Genomic DNA, 14,474 nt, shown 5'->3' with positions numbered 1-14,474 from the left:
GAGTTCTTCTTAGCACTATTGCAGCTTACCATACTCAATGGATAGCAAACCGATTTCTATTTCCACTAATATCTCAGTGGATGATATGAAAGGTCTATGGATTGTCAAACCCACGGTACAAAAACAACCTGTTCTGTGGAACTTGAATGTGGTCCTTTCCCAATTAATGAAGCCTTCCTTTGAACCATTGGAGTTAGCTTCACTAAATTACTTGACATCGCAGTGACTTTAGTTAGAGTCAGCAAATTCCAAGCTGTACGTCCACTATCCTCCAAACATGTAATTCTTCCACAACAGGGTGGTTCTCTATACCTAACCAAAGTTTCTGCCAGCTTTCCATATCAATCGTACTGCCCACTTTCTTTCCAAGGCCCCATGTACATGATGGCAAAAAAGCCCTACATATTCTGGACTGAAAAAGGTCCTTAGCCTATTACAAGAAGCAAACTCTACTGCATCCTTAAACCTTCCAACTGTTTGCTAGGAGTAAAAGTTGCCAAAAACTTTGGCTTGCTGAGAGCATTCACCACTGGTACATCTTAGCAGGGCAGCAAGTAACAGACTCCTGTGAAGGTCCATCAAGTGAAAACCATGGCTTTTTTTTGTTGCTCATCTTCAAGACGTACCCATGGAGAATATCTGCAAAGCTGCAATTTGGTCCTCAGTTCATATGTTTGCAACCCACTACCATCTTGGTAACCTCTAAAAGACTGAGAGCAAATTTGAACAAGCAGTTTTGCGAAATCTATTCTCATTGTAATCTACTCTCCACAGTGGGTTGTTTATTTATTTATAACTTTTCTATACCGAAGTTCAAATAACAGAGTTAATTATCACTCCGGTTTACATTGCAACCATAAAAACAGTGACAAAGTTGTCTTACATAGAACAGGGGGAGAGAAAAGCTTGGATACAGCTTAAGCATGGGGAGTAACGTGTCAAAACTGGTAAGAACTGATAAGAGTTGGCTTTTTGGTAACAAGGTATTCCAAGGGAGGGGGTAGGAATGAGGGATTGGAAGGTGGGGGGGGGAGGGTTACCATAGATTTAATGAAACTAATATACATATATTAAATAGCTTAGGCAGCGGAAGAAAAAGTGCTTAGGCATCTGAGCTTAGGAAGAGAAGGTCCGTGGAGGATGAGGCAAGGACGAGTGTTATGGGAAGGCTTTGTCTGAATAGTAGCGTCTTAAGTCTCTTCTTGAATGTAATTGGGCATTGTTCCAACCTAAGGTCCGGTGGGAGCAGGTTCCACTGTTTGGGGCCTGCGGTGGAAAAGGCTCTTTTACTAAAGGAGGTTTTGAATGTAGGTGTTCTAAGAAGTCCCTCTTTGCACTAATAAACTTTGCTTACTAAGTAAATGCTCTGCTGCAACCCTCAGCGTGGCGCTCCCCATATGCAATGGCTAATTCAGCCTGCTCATCGATGGAAAAAGCAAGGTTGCTTCTGTAAATGGTGTTTTCCATAGATAGGATGAATTATCCATGGCATGCCTGTCCGCCTCCCTGCAGTCTCAGCTACATAGCTAGAATTAGCTCTGATGTAGACTGAGGGGGCTCACAAGACAACACCCGCTCAGGAACTCCCACACATGCTCAGTAAAGCTCTACTAGCTCAGAAAGACGAGTCCATTCAGTGCCTGCTGTGTACAGAAAACACCATTTACCGTAAGCAAAGTTGCTTTTATTACACCCGTTATTTCCATTTCACTTGCAGATTATCTTAGAAATCCATCTCCTTCAGCTGTTGTAACTACACCATCTGTCACTACAGTGCCTCACTTAAGTCCTTGCCTCATGAATGTCTCTGATATGTAATCTACTTGTTCGTTTCCTCGTTGCATTAGTGTTTATCTGTACAGAGGATCTGACGTTTCCAGGTGACTCTGAGATTCATCTTTACACTTTGACTGCATTGCTGTTACTGTTGGGATTTCATGCCATTCCTCTGTTTTCTCCTTTAGGAGAGGACTGGCCCAAAGATTGCTGGGGAAACCCTTCTGCCAAGAGGCGAGGAACACCCCAAATTTCTCAGCAGCCTCAAATGATCACATTTGGATTTGATTTTACAACACACAACCTCACTTTTAACTGAAAGGAAATCATCAAATATTTTAGAAATCTTTTTAAGCTGTAAAAAGAATAGGGAAATGACTTGTAAAAGTGACTCCTAAATCCTCCCATCTCCCATCTGCTTATTTTCCTGTTTGAATTATTGAATGATAGTTTACGAGGAAGGGCTGGACGCTCATACAAAAGCAGGTCTTTGTTTCCTACTCTCATGGAATCTGCAGCAAACGAAAGAGGATGCCTTGAAATTCCTTCAGCACATCTTAGATGCACCGAGGTGCCTGGTGGCAACGGAGCCCTGCAGGATCTCAGAGAATCACATTAATGTGCCGTCACCACCCTTGAGCTCGGAGGAAAGTTCCCACTTCAGTATGTGTTACCGAGTATCCGTCCATTGACTAGGACTCTGTGATGTCAGCAGTCAATAATAATCCTGCCTCTTACCTCCTGTGCATCAAAGGATAAACTTGAGCCACACAGAGTATAGATTATAAAATGGTCATGAGATCTCTTCTGGGCACAGTTCCATTTTCTGCCTGGTCATGTGGGATCTCTTTCATTGCTTCTAAAATAGCTCAGGAAGGCTTTTTTTTTTTTTTTTTTTACCTGGCAGTTTCTTCTTGCTCCTTTGGATATGCAGTAAAATTGGAGCCTCTCCCCTGCTGGAGGTAGTGACCCCCCTCGAACCATTGGTCACAACTAGGCAGAGTTATTCCCTGTGCTTTCTCCTGAAAACTTGTACACGCATCCAGTCTTGTGTAATGGGTGTGAGCACTGCCCCCGCCTTGAGAGTCGAGCCCAGATCTAATGCTGAGCTGGAGAGCTGGCTTATGAAACACTTAAAGGGAATTTTGCTTCCCCGGGACACCCTGGGGTTTGTGTTTTTTGTTTTTTTTTTTCAATTAAAATGTTGTTACACACAAAGAAAACGAGCCAGCCAAAATACATATGGTATTACATAAACAGCATAACACTGAACAAATTATCCCATTTACTGCTCTTCAAAGTCCCCTACCCTTACGTACCCTCCAAAATCGTATCAAATACAAACCAGTATGAGTCATTCCAGGCAAGGAAATGAACATAAAAATCTGCAACAGAACAAATGCAATGAGAACAAAATCAACCAACATAACCCACATCCTACTAGGTAATATTTAATCGAGCATGTTGTGTTAGCGCTGTTTTCCAGTGTTCTGAAATTTGGACATAATCTGCCGACACTGGAGGACTGCTTGGATTTTTCCAATGATATGCTAACTCGCATCTGACTGCAAGCAGTCTCTGTTGTAAAAAGAGCTTGCAAAGTTGGACTATTTAATAAAGCATGCTTGGGTAAAGGGGCCAATGTTATACCCAAAATGTCATTTCTGAGCACATATACCTTAGTTCAGTACAAGTCCACCATAGGTGGTAAAAGGATCAGCCTCTCCAATACGTAACATCCAAGGAAGGAGAAGCCATATGCAGTGTTTTTGGCATCAGATACCACCTTAGTAAAACTTTATATCCATTTTCAAATAAAGATATTGCTGTGCTAGTGTGTGGGAAAGAGAAATGCCACTCCTCTTCAGAAATGGCTTCACTTATATCTTTTTCCCAAGCCATGAGATGTGCTGGAGTCTCCTTATTCGAAAGATGGTAAATCTTTGAAAATAACCCCCTTTATGGTATCTGCAGAGTTCCAAAATCCTTCAAACAGGGTCTTGCCCTTTGACAGACCCTCTTTGACCTTAGTTGTCCATAAAAATAAAAAATTTAAAAAAATGATCTGGGAGTACAAAACAATGTTTTGCCTCAGGTAATAGTTGATCCTCTTCCAGACTGGCCATTTGTATGTCCTGTCCCCATGTGAACTCCTTCATTTTCTCCATCTTTATTTAACCTGCCTTAGTCTCGTTTTTAATTGTGACTGCTGCTCGTCGCTGATAGCGGAGGATTTAAATAGTCGCTCATCTTCCAGAGAGCTATATTCATCCGCCTTCTATCCAAGGGCCTGCAAGCTGATCTTCCTAGGGAAGCTCCCTGCAGAGTTTCCCTTTTGAAAATCTCTGGGCGGCCTATGCCACAGGAACAGTTGTACTGTGAATGCTTTGCAGGTGGGGGGGTGCATACCCAAGGCCAGGACTGGCTCCTTTCCTATGGCACAGGTACTTGCCCTTCAGAGGGGAGAGGGCAGTTGTTGAAGGGTCCATGTACCCAATTGCCCCCATAAAATTTTCTGTAACAAACATGGGGGATTCTGAATGTACTACAGCATTTCTCTGACAATAAATGTTTTTTAGGACCCCTGTCTCCTTGTCCTTTTGCTAGTTTCTGTCAGGAAAGCTGGGCTTATAAAATTGTCTGTCTGGACCCCCCCTGCTCAAACTTTTGTTTCGATGCCTCCTTGGTACTCCCAACTTGGAATTGCTTTTTGACTTATTTTCCTGTAGTGAAGCCAGGGCATGGAGGTCGGGGCATCATTTTGCCCGGCCCTTGATTAGTGCTGAAGATCCCACAGTTTTGAAATATAGCAGAATGCCAACCAGATGGTTTCTTTAACAAGCATCTCAGTAAGATCCAGAGCACAGCATTCCCTAAAACAGGCCAAGAGAATTGGAGAAGGTCTGCCATAGAGGCAGAAATTAATAATAAAAAGCATTAAGTGCACGAGAAGCAAAAAGCTGGTGAGGGAGTACTCAGGGAGGGCAAGGAAATAGCAGAAAAAAATCAAACTTTTGTGCCTCTGAGCAACTAAAAAATTCTCTGTGATAATGGAGGATAGAATAGATCAAACTGACAAACTAGAAAGTAACAAGTCAGGATGCAATGGTCCTGAAAGAACTCAAATATGAAATTGCAGATCTATTACTAGTAATCAGGAATCTATCATTTAAAGCATCCCCAATGCCTAAAGAGTGGAGTGAGGCTGCAGGAATGATCTGGAAAGCTAACCTGTGAGCCAAAATGGTAGAAGCTATTCTTAAAATAACTGGCCATATAGATAGACATGGCTTAATAGAGAAAAGTCAACATGGCCTTAGCAAAGGGAAGGTGTTATTTAAAGGTATAAATCATGTAGATAATGTGCTTGAATTTTCTGAAGGCATCTACAAAGTCATAGGACAGGAGGCAGTATCTTACTGTGGATTAGTAACAGAGGAAACAGGTTAGGACTAGATGGAGAGAGGATTACAGGGATCTGTACTAGGACCAAGGATTTTTAATATATTCATAAATGATCTGGAAAAGGAAACAAGTCAGGTGCAAAGAAATTTGTAGGTGACACAAAATTATTCAAAGTTAAAACAGCAGCAGTTTCTGAGGAACTACAGAAGGATCTTGCGCGAGAGTAATTTTTTTAATCAGTGTACAATCAGGCTGTGGCAACTGTTGCCAGAGGGATGCGGTCAAGGTCAGTAACATAGGATTTAAAAGAGGTTAAAATCCATAAAACATTATTAGCCAGGTAAACATAGAAATGACGGCAGAAAAAGACCAATCGGCCCATCCAGTCTGCCCAGCAAACTCCCACACTTATTTTCCCATACTTATCTGTTTCACCGACTAGGTAGACTAGGGAACATAAGAACATGCCATACTGGGTCAGACCAAGGGTCCATCAAGCCCAGCATCCTGTTTCCAACAGTGGCCAACCCCAGTCACAAGTACCCAAACATTAAATAAATCTCAAACTACTATTGCTTATTGATTAATAGCAGTTTATGGATTTTTCCTCTAGGAACTTATCCAAACCTTTTTTAAACCCAGCTACACTAACTGCTGTAACTACATCCTCTGGCAATGAATTCCAGAGCTTAACTAAACACTGAGTGAAAAAGAATTGTGTCTGATTTGTTTTAAATGAGCTACTTGCTAACTTCATGGAGTGCCCCCAGGCCTTCTATTATCTGAGAGAGTAAATAACCAATTTACATTAACTTGTTCCTTTCATGATTTTGTAGACCTTTTTATATACCAGGGAAAGCCATTGCTATCCCTAGGAGTAAATAAACGTTTTGGGATCTGCTGGATACTGATGACCCAGACTGCCTGCAATCAGTCAGGATTCTGAGCTTATTGGATCTTTGGTCTGACTCAGCACGATAGTTCATGTCTTATGGATCAAATAACCACAATCTGTGCCAGACATTCTTCTAGAACTTTCTAGAAAAGGCCACATCATCTTTCACTACCCATGCACAGTGTTTCCCATGCTATCACAGCCTTATGGTGTTCCTTCATTGAGTGGAGGACAGGTGAACTGCTGTCTTCAGAAAATACCTGTTACAAATAAGCAGCTTGATTTTCTCTGAAAGCAAGCAATTCACCCTAGTGCACCTATGAGTTTCTCTAGCTCCTATCTGCTTTCAACAAAAAAGTGGAGGGAGACACAGCACACCCTGCCAACAGGTAGAAAATATTTTGATTGGGGAAACCCCTTTCCTAGCTTAGCTTTTTCAAACAGGAAAAATAACCTAAAATTATAAAAGTGGCTGTAGGTGAGATGAAGCTAGGCTGCAACATACAGTCCCTGCTATCAGGCCTGGCCAACTGCAGTCCTTAAGAGTCACAAACGGGCTTGATTTTCAGGATATCCACATTGCGTATGCATGAGGTAGATTTGCATGCACTTCCTCCGTTGTATGCATATTTATTGGGGATATCCTGAAATTCAGGCCTGTTTGTGGCGCACAAGGAGCAGAGTTGACCATCCCTGTGCTATCCCATCAGGATGTAACTGTGTGGACTAAACTTCACAGTGCAGTCTTGCAAATCTCACTGACGTTAATCCATAAGAGGTTGAGTGAGAGTGCCATAGCCCTAACATTAAGGGTCTTAACATGCCTCTAACATCAGGCCTGCCTGGGGATAACAGAAGGAGATGCAATTAGCCATCAACTTAGAAACTGTGTGTGTGTTGTCACCATGCTTCCAGGTTTATTGGGGTTAATGATAAAACTGGATGTGCTTGTCTGCTCCAGATCGATGTTGACAATTGTATTACAGTCCAAGCCATGAAGAGTCCTTTCACCTTTTGGAGATGTGGCCTATGGAAAAATGGTGGAAGGACAATTGACTAATTAAGATGAAAATCCAAGGCCTCGTTATGCAGGAACTTGGAATGGATGAGGAGCACCAGCCTGTTATGATGAAATCCGGTATACGGTGTATGTCACTAGGCCCTGGACTCCGTGCGTTCTGCCGGCTGAAGTGACTACCACAAAACTGGAAACTTTCAGGTCGAGAACTTGAGTTCACACATCTAGAGGCTAAAAAGGGCTTTCATGAACTCTGTCAGAACCACACTGATGGTCCATGACACTGGGGAACTTCATTTGAAGCAAGTCCCACATGCATCAGATAACCAGAGGCTGTAAATGGGGTTTCTTTCTACGGTTTGGTGATAGGGTTCGGCTCCTTGCAACCGACTGAAAGAGGTGAAAGGTATTGAGCAGTTTTTGTGTGGATGAGAGAAGGGATTTAAGACCTTGCCAGCGTACCAGATCACAAATGTCCATTTAAACCCATAAGCCCTGGTGACTTATTTTCTAGAAGATGGTGATTTTAGACACCTTTTGAGTGGATACTGCTGAGGGAGTAGACCATGGGTGGCCACTGCCAGTCCTCAGCCACAAACAGGCCAGGGTTTTAGGATAACCATAGTGAATATGCATGAGTTAGATATGCCTACAATGGAGGAAGGATATGCAAATCTATCTTCATTGTGGCTATCCTGAAAACCTGGCATGTTTGTTGCCCGTGAGGACCAGAGTTGGCTGCCCCTGGAGTAGACAGAATGAGAAGTGATCTAAGAAATGTGTGGTTGAACGCTTGGCAATTAAGATTTAATGCCCAAGAGCGCTATAAGATGAGTGATGAAATGCTGGCCAGCAGCGAGAGGGAGGGGGGATAATGACTGAGCTCAAGGTAGCGAAATGGTGTGATAAGAAGGTAGATGAAGCCAGAGGCCATGTTGGGATGCATAGGGAAAGGCATAACCAGTAGTAAAAAAGGATATGATAATGTTTTACAAATCATTGATGAGGCTTCATATAGAAAACTGCTATTGTGAAGGCTATACCTGAGAAAATAGAGTCTAGAGATGGTCCAGGGAGAGAGAAGCAAAATGGATATCAAAAGCCCTAGTAGCTGAGAGTGAAGGTCCTGAATAGATGTATACTCGGCAGTGGTGGTTCAGCCGTAACTGCTGTGGTGTGATTGCTTTGTGCTTCCAGGAATGTATTAGGATGGCCATGCTAGGAGTGGCAATTACAACCCTAAACAGTACTGGACAGACTGGATGGACCATTTTGGTCTTTATCTGATGTCATTTCCAACCAGCACAAGATAAGTCTGTGAGCCTTATCTTGTATATTCTTATGAAGGCATGAGGTCTGCAGGCAGCAATAGCCATGTAGCGGCTTATGATGATAGGTCATGCGGACCAGCTACTTCTCACAGTCCTCAACCTTTGGCAGTTGATGACACTCTGCCTCTTTCTTTGAGGTCCGGGGCTCCTACCAGGTGTATGCACGAAGTAGCTATCCAGGACTGGAGTATAGCATTGTACTAATGCTGCTTCCCAAAGAGGTCCAGCCTCTGAGAGTCACGTCCAGGGCTCACATGCCAAGAGTTCTCAGTTCCTTGCCCCTTTTAAGGATGGATTCTACTAAGGCCTTTTTACCAACTTGAAGTTAACATTGTGTCCTCTTCTGTCCATCCTGGAAGAAAAGATGTGTGTGCGCTGTCACCACGCCTTTAGGGGTAGCCAGGTATTTGAGGAAACAGAAAAAGTGCTCTGACTCCCCCTCAACCTGCAACTCTAAGGAATCACTCTTAGCCCTCCTTTGCAAACAGGTCAGGTTTTCATGAGATCCACAATGAATATGCATGAGATAGATTTGCATACAATGGCAGTGCATGCAAATCTTTCTCATGCATATTCATTGTAGATCCCTTGCCCAGAATCCTCTTTCTCCCCCACTCTACCCTTAGCTGCCAGCACTCTCCTCCTGCCCCCTATCTTCTCTCTTGAACTCCATCGCCACCCTGCTTCCTTTCTCCCCACCATCCACCTCTCCTCAGCATGCAGTCTCCTCTCTCTTGTGCCACACCTTAAAAGTGGGAATGTGGCAGCTGGAGGTTTGGGATTGTGCCATTCCCCCAGGGGGGTGACCAACTGGTGCTGGATAGCAGCGAAGGAGCATCAGTCCGGCTTCATTCCTGGTGCAATACCCTAGACCTGAGTTGATCTCTGTCCTCACTATTTTGCAAGTAGGGATCCTCTGTGCTTTTGTAGAATTCCAAAGCTGTTTTGTCTCAGCCAGTTTCACTGGGAGGCCATTTCATGCATCAGAACTGAGCAGTGCTGAGGAACAGGAAAAACTTTTGTCTTGGGTCCCATTTGACTTTTGACTCGGTATGTGTGGTGCTAAGACAGGAGTTGGTCAGTGCCAGAAGCTCAATGGGCCTGATTTGTCAAGCGATTACTTCAGAGATTCTCCTATTCAACGCTGCCTAAAATATACCAATATAGCAAATGTAATTTATTTCACTTACATAGACAGGCACTTATGTTCACCTGAACATTTATTTAATTAAATGTAAAGACTTCATGAAGAAAAGCACTGTTTGTCAGTGCCTTATTCCTAGCAAACGCTGCCTTAATGTTTCCAATCATCGGGCTTAGAAAGTTTGAGTCACCCTCTAATGTAAAAGAACTTACAACTCACTTCATAAATGAACACATTTCCGAGGAATGAATGGTCTTGAAGCCTGTTATGGTGTTTGCAGATTTCTACGACCTGAGGTAAGTACTGGCTTTCCATTTTACCTGTTTTGCTCTCTTAGAAGCACTTGCATTTCAAAAAACTTAAAAAAAATATATATATATATAAATATATATAATCTCAGAAGGTGAATCAAACTTAGGCAGAGTTTGCTAGGAATAAGGCACTGATAAACAACATGATGCAGTCCTGCTGCTTTTCTTCATGAGCTCTTTACATAGAACTAAATAAATTATATATGCATCCATCTACCTGTGCATTTACATCCCAACCTAAGTTTGGGACACTATTTATCTTTGCTGTTGCATATTTAAATTTGCTACTGTGTAGTTAAGTTTGCCCTCTCCGTCATGCCTGTTGCTCTCCTTTTCTGTGCATCTTCCTCTTGCACCTCCCAGTTATTCATGACCCTGTTTTTTTGTAACTGCTCTTTTCCTACTTCGTTATCCCCTGTTACATGTACACCGGCATGATATCTCTGATGATGGTCGGTCAAGAAAAACAGCAAATAAATAAATATATGCGCTATTTATTTTTTTCATGCATAAGGGTTTCTCAGCCTTCTGGGACCTCAGTAACTGAAGACTGGCTCTGAGAACAGCTTGGTGCACTAACAGTGAATATACCACACTCCACAGTCATCGCCAAGGTTTTTAATTCTTGTTTTTAGACAGACAGCAGCGGTTGATGGGGTAACAGCCCCCATTCAGCAGCGATCTGGAGACGCTGAAGTTTGCAGCTGGTGCTGACTTCTTTGTGCATGCATTCAGCCTTGCAGGTCACTGGCTAGTAGCTGGGACTGGGCTTTCCTGATTTTTCAGCTGAATACCACTTGTATTTTGAAGGAAGGGGCTGCAGCTTGCTTGCTGTGGGAACTGTCCATAAAAGGGAGCTCCACAAGCTCAATTAGCTTCAATTAAAAGTATTACACCCACATTGCATTACACAGATAATAATTCCCCAATATCACGGAAAAACCAGGAGTCAAGAAAAGGAGATCCATTACGCTCAGGTAGGACCCAAAGTCATCCATTCTTGACAGATGAGCAGCCAACAGGTATACCCCCCCCCACTCAAACAGGTCATTAAGAAATTCTTTACAATCCAGGATTACAGTGGGCTCTGGTAGAATTAGACCTGTGATAAGGAGACACACAATGTACCAAATGCAAAAAGAACAAGCCCTCTCTATATTAAAAACTGAGGAAGTTCTTAAAAAACATTGCAGTATTACCAGAAAAGAGAGAAAAAACACAATGCATGCAGTATTTCAAGATCCATAACCAAAAGAAAAATCTAATTGAGATGGATAACTCTGTCAACAGTGGCACAACTACAAACAGAAAGAGTAAAGTGAATAACAAATCTCAACTAATATCTCATAAGGAGTCCAGGAAAAGCAATAACCTTAAAGAGAGTACCTGGAAGGCTATGACCACAAATGCTCATAGTTTGGGAAATAAAATCCCAGATCTGCAGGCCCTAATGGCTGAGGCAGAATTGGACATTGTTGCTATCACAGAAACATGGTTCACAGAATCTCATGAATGGGATACAACAATACCAGGCTACAACTTGTTAAGGAAGGACAGAGAGGATAGAAAAGGGGGAGGTGTGGCTCTTTATGTCAGAAACAACATCCAAGCATCTGAGCTACAAGGAAGTTGGGGTAAAGAAGAAGCTCTATGGGTCGACCTAAAAAAAGGTGACGGAGTGTCCATTTATATTGGAGTGGTTTACAGGCCTCCAAACCAAAAGGAAGAGCTGGACAGAGATCTGATTGAAGACATCCATAAGATAGGTAAGAAGGGAGAAGTGGTGATCGTGGGTGACTTTAATATGCCAGATGTAGACTGGAAAATCCCCTCTGCAGAAACTAAAAATAGTAGAGCAATAATGGATGCCATGCAAGTATCTTTGTTCAAACAAATGGTGTTGGAACCCACGAGAGAAGGTGCTATACTCGACTTATTGCTCAATAATGCAGATAATGTCTCAGATGTCCAGGTGGGTGCCCACCTCAGCAGCAGTGATCATCGAACGGTATGGTTTAATATCACTAATAGAATAGGGAAAAGAACCACAAAGACCCGAGTTTTACAGTTCAAAAACACAGACTTTGAGGAAATGGGAAAGTACCTGGAGGAAGAACTTAAAGGATGGGAGAACGAGAGAGATGTGGATCAGCAGTGGACCAATCTAAAAGGAGCAATCACCAAGGCAACTGCTCTATATGTTAGAAACATAAAGAAAAGCAAAAGAAAATTGAAACCTATCTGGTTCTCAAAGGAGGTGGCTGACAAAATTAAAGCTAAAAGAACAGCATTCAAGAAATATAAAGGATCCCAAAGGGAGGAGCACAAAGAAGAATATTTGTATCAACTGAGGGAGACGAAGAAAACAATCAAGTTGGCAAAAAATCAAGCAGAAGAGAGGATTGCCAAGGAGATAAAAAATGGTGACAAAACATTTTTCAGATACATCAGCGAAAAGAGAAAGGTCCAAAGGTGGTATAGTGAAATTGAAAGGTGGTAATGATCAATGTGTGGAGACAGACGAAGAAATGGCAGAAATATTAAACGAATACTTCAGCTCTGTGTTCACTAAAGAAGACCCTGGAGAAGGACCATCTCTACACAACAAGAAACTGGAGGGAAGTGGAATAGATGAAAATCCTTTTACAGTAGAAAATGTGTGGGAAGAGCTAAAGAACCTGAAAGTGGACAAAGCCATGGGGCCTGATGGGATTCATCCAAGGATATTGAGGGAGCTCAGAGATGTTCTGGCGGGTCCGCTGTGTGACCTGTTCAATAGATCCCTAGAGAAACGGGAGTGGTGCCGAGAGACTGGAGAAGAGCGGTGGTGGTCCCGCTTCACAAGAGTGGGAACAGGGAGGAGGCTGGCAACTACAGGCCGGTTAGCCTCACTTCGGTGGTGGGAAAAGTAATGGAGTCTCTGCTGAAAGAGAGAATAGTGAACTATCTACAGTCCGGAGAATTGATGGACCAGAGGCAACATGGATTCACCAGGGGAAGATCCTGTCAGACAAATCTGATTGACTTTTTTGACTGGGTAACCAAGGAATTGGACCAAGGAAGAGCGCTCGATGTCATATACTTGGATTTCAGCAAAGCTTTTGATACGGTTCCGCACAGGAGACTGGTGAATAAAACGAGAAGCTTGGGAGTGAGTGACAAGGTGGTGACCTGGATTGCAAATTGGTTGACGGACAGAAGACAATGTGTGATGGTAACGGAACCTTCTCTGAAGAGAGAGCGGTTTTAAGTGGTGTACCGCAAGGATCGGTGTTGGGACCGGTCCTGTTCAATATCTTTGTGAGCGACATTGCAGACGGGATAGAAGGTAAGGTTTGTCTTTTTGCGGATGACACTAAGATCTGCAACAGAGTGGACACGCCGGAAGGAGTGGAGAGAATGAGACGGGATCTAAGGAAACTGGAAGAGTGGTCGAAGATATGGCAGCTGAGATTCAATGCCAAGAAGTGCAAAGTCATGCATATGGGGAGCGGAAATCCGAATGAACTGTATTCGATGGGGGGGGAAAGGCTGACGTGCACGGAGCAGGAGAGGGACCTTGGGGTGATAGTGTCTAATGATATGAAGTCTGCGAAACAATGCGACAAGGCGATAGCAAAAGCCAGAAGAATGCTGGGCTGCATAGAGAGAGGAATATCGAGTAAGAAAAGGGAAGTGATTATTCCCTTGTACAGGTCCTTGGTGAGGCCTCACCTGGAGTACTGTGTTCAGTTCTGGAGACCGTATCTACAAAAAGACAAAGACAAGATGGAAGCGGTACAGAGAAGGGCGACCAGGAAGGTGGAGGATCTTCATCGCATGACGTACGAGGAGAGATTGAAGAATCTAAATATGTACACCCTGGAGGAAAGGAGGAGCAGAGGTGATATGATACAGACTTTCAGCTACTTGAAAGGTTTTAATGATCCAAAGGCAACGACAAACCTTTACCATAAGAAAAAAATCAGCAGAACCAGGGGTCACGATTTGAAGCTCCAGGGAGGAAGATTCAGAACCAATGTCAGGAAGTATTTCTTCACGGAGAGGGTGGTGGATGCCTGGAATGCCCTTCCGGAGGAAGTGGTGAAGACCAGAACTGTGAAGGACTTCAAAGGGGCGTGGGATAAACACTGTGGATCCATAAAGTCAAGAGGCCGCCAATGAAGAGTGGGTGACTCGCCAGAATGATGGCTACTGCCTGGAGACAATACCCTTAGTCAATAAACATACACATGGTTACTGTGACTCCAACATCACTCTAAGATTCAACAGCAAGAGGAAATGTGGAAAAAAGGATTTGCACTCACAATGACGGGAGTAGCTGGCTTGTTACGGCGGTTACTACCCCAAACCAAATATCCAAATTACTACCTCCACCTTCCTCTATTCCTGATGCCTTTCAACTAGCTTGATCACTCCATTCTTATACTTCACTTTCAATGCATATCCAGCATAGTTCTCTGCTTCAACAGCAGGGGAAAAGAAAAACTGTTACTTCACACATCCAGCAGAGCTCTCTGCTTAAACGGCAGGGGAGAAGAAAAAAGGGTTCGCACTCACAAAGTGGGGAGTAGCTGGCTTGTTACGGCGGTTA

At 43.2% G+C, this 14,474-nt stretch overlaps 1 protein-coding gene across 1 annotated transcript in view; it reads left to right on the top strand.

The window, feature by feature from the left end:
• Positions 1-4,357, top strand: part of MCM10 (minichromosome maintenance 10 replication initiation factor) — a 108,120-nt gene extending 103,763 nt beyond the window's left edge. Inside the window, exon 20 of the mRNA XM_029615867.1 lies at positions 1,965-4,357. Within this exon, the coding sequence (XP_029471727.1) occupies positions 1,965-2,048 (84 nt within the window). The 3' untranslated portion in view covers positions 2,049-4,357. The remainder of the gene's footprint in view (positions 1-1,964) is intronic.
• The last annotated feature ends 10,117 nt before the right edge of the window (positions 4,358-14,474 follow it).

This window comes from Rhinatrema bivittatum, chromosome 9 (assembly GCF_901001135.1).
Source record: "Rhinatrema bivittatum chromosome 9, aRhiBiv1.1, whole genome shotgun sequence".
Classification (NCBI taxonomy): domain Eukaryota; kingdom Metazoa; phylum Chordata; class Amphibia; order Gymnophiona; family Rhinatrematidae; genus Rhinatrema; species Rhinatrema bivittatum.
This window is presented reverse-complemented; position numbering and strand designations above follow the sequence as displayed.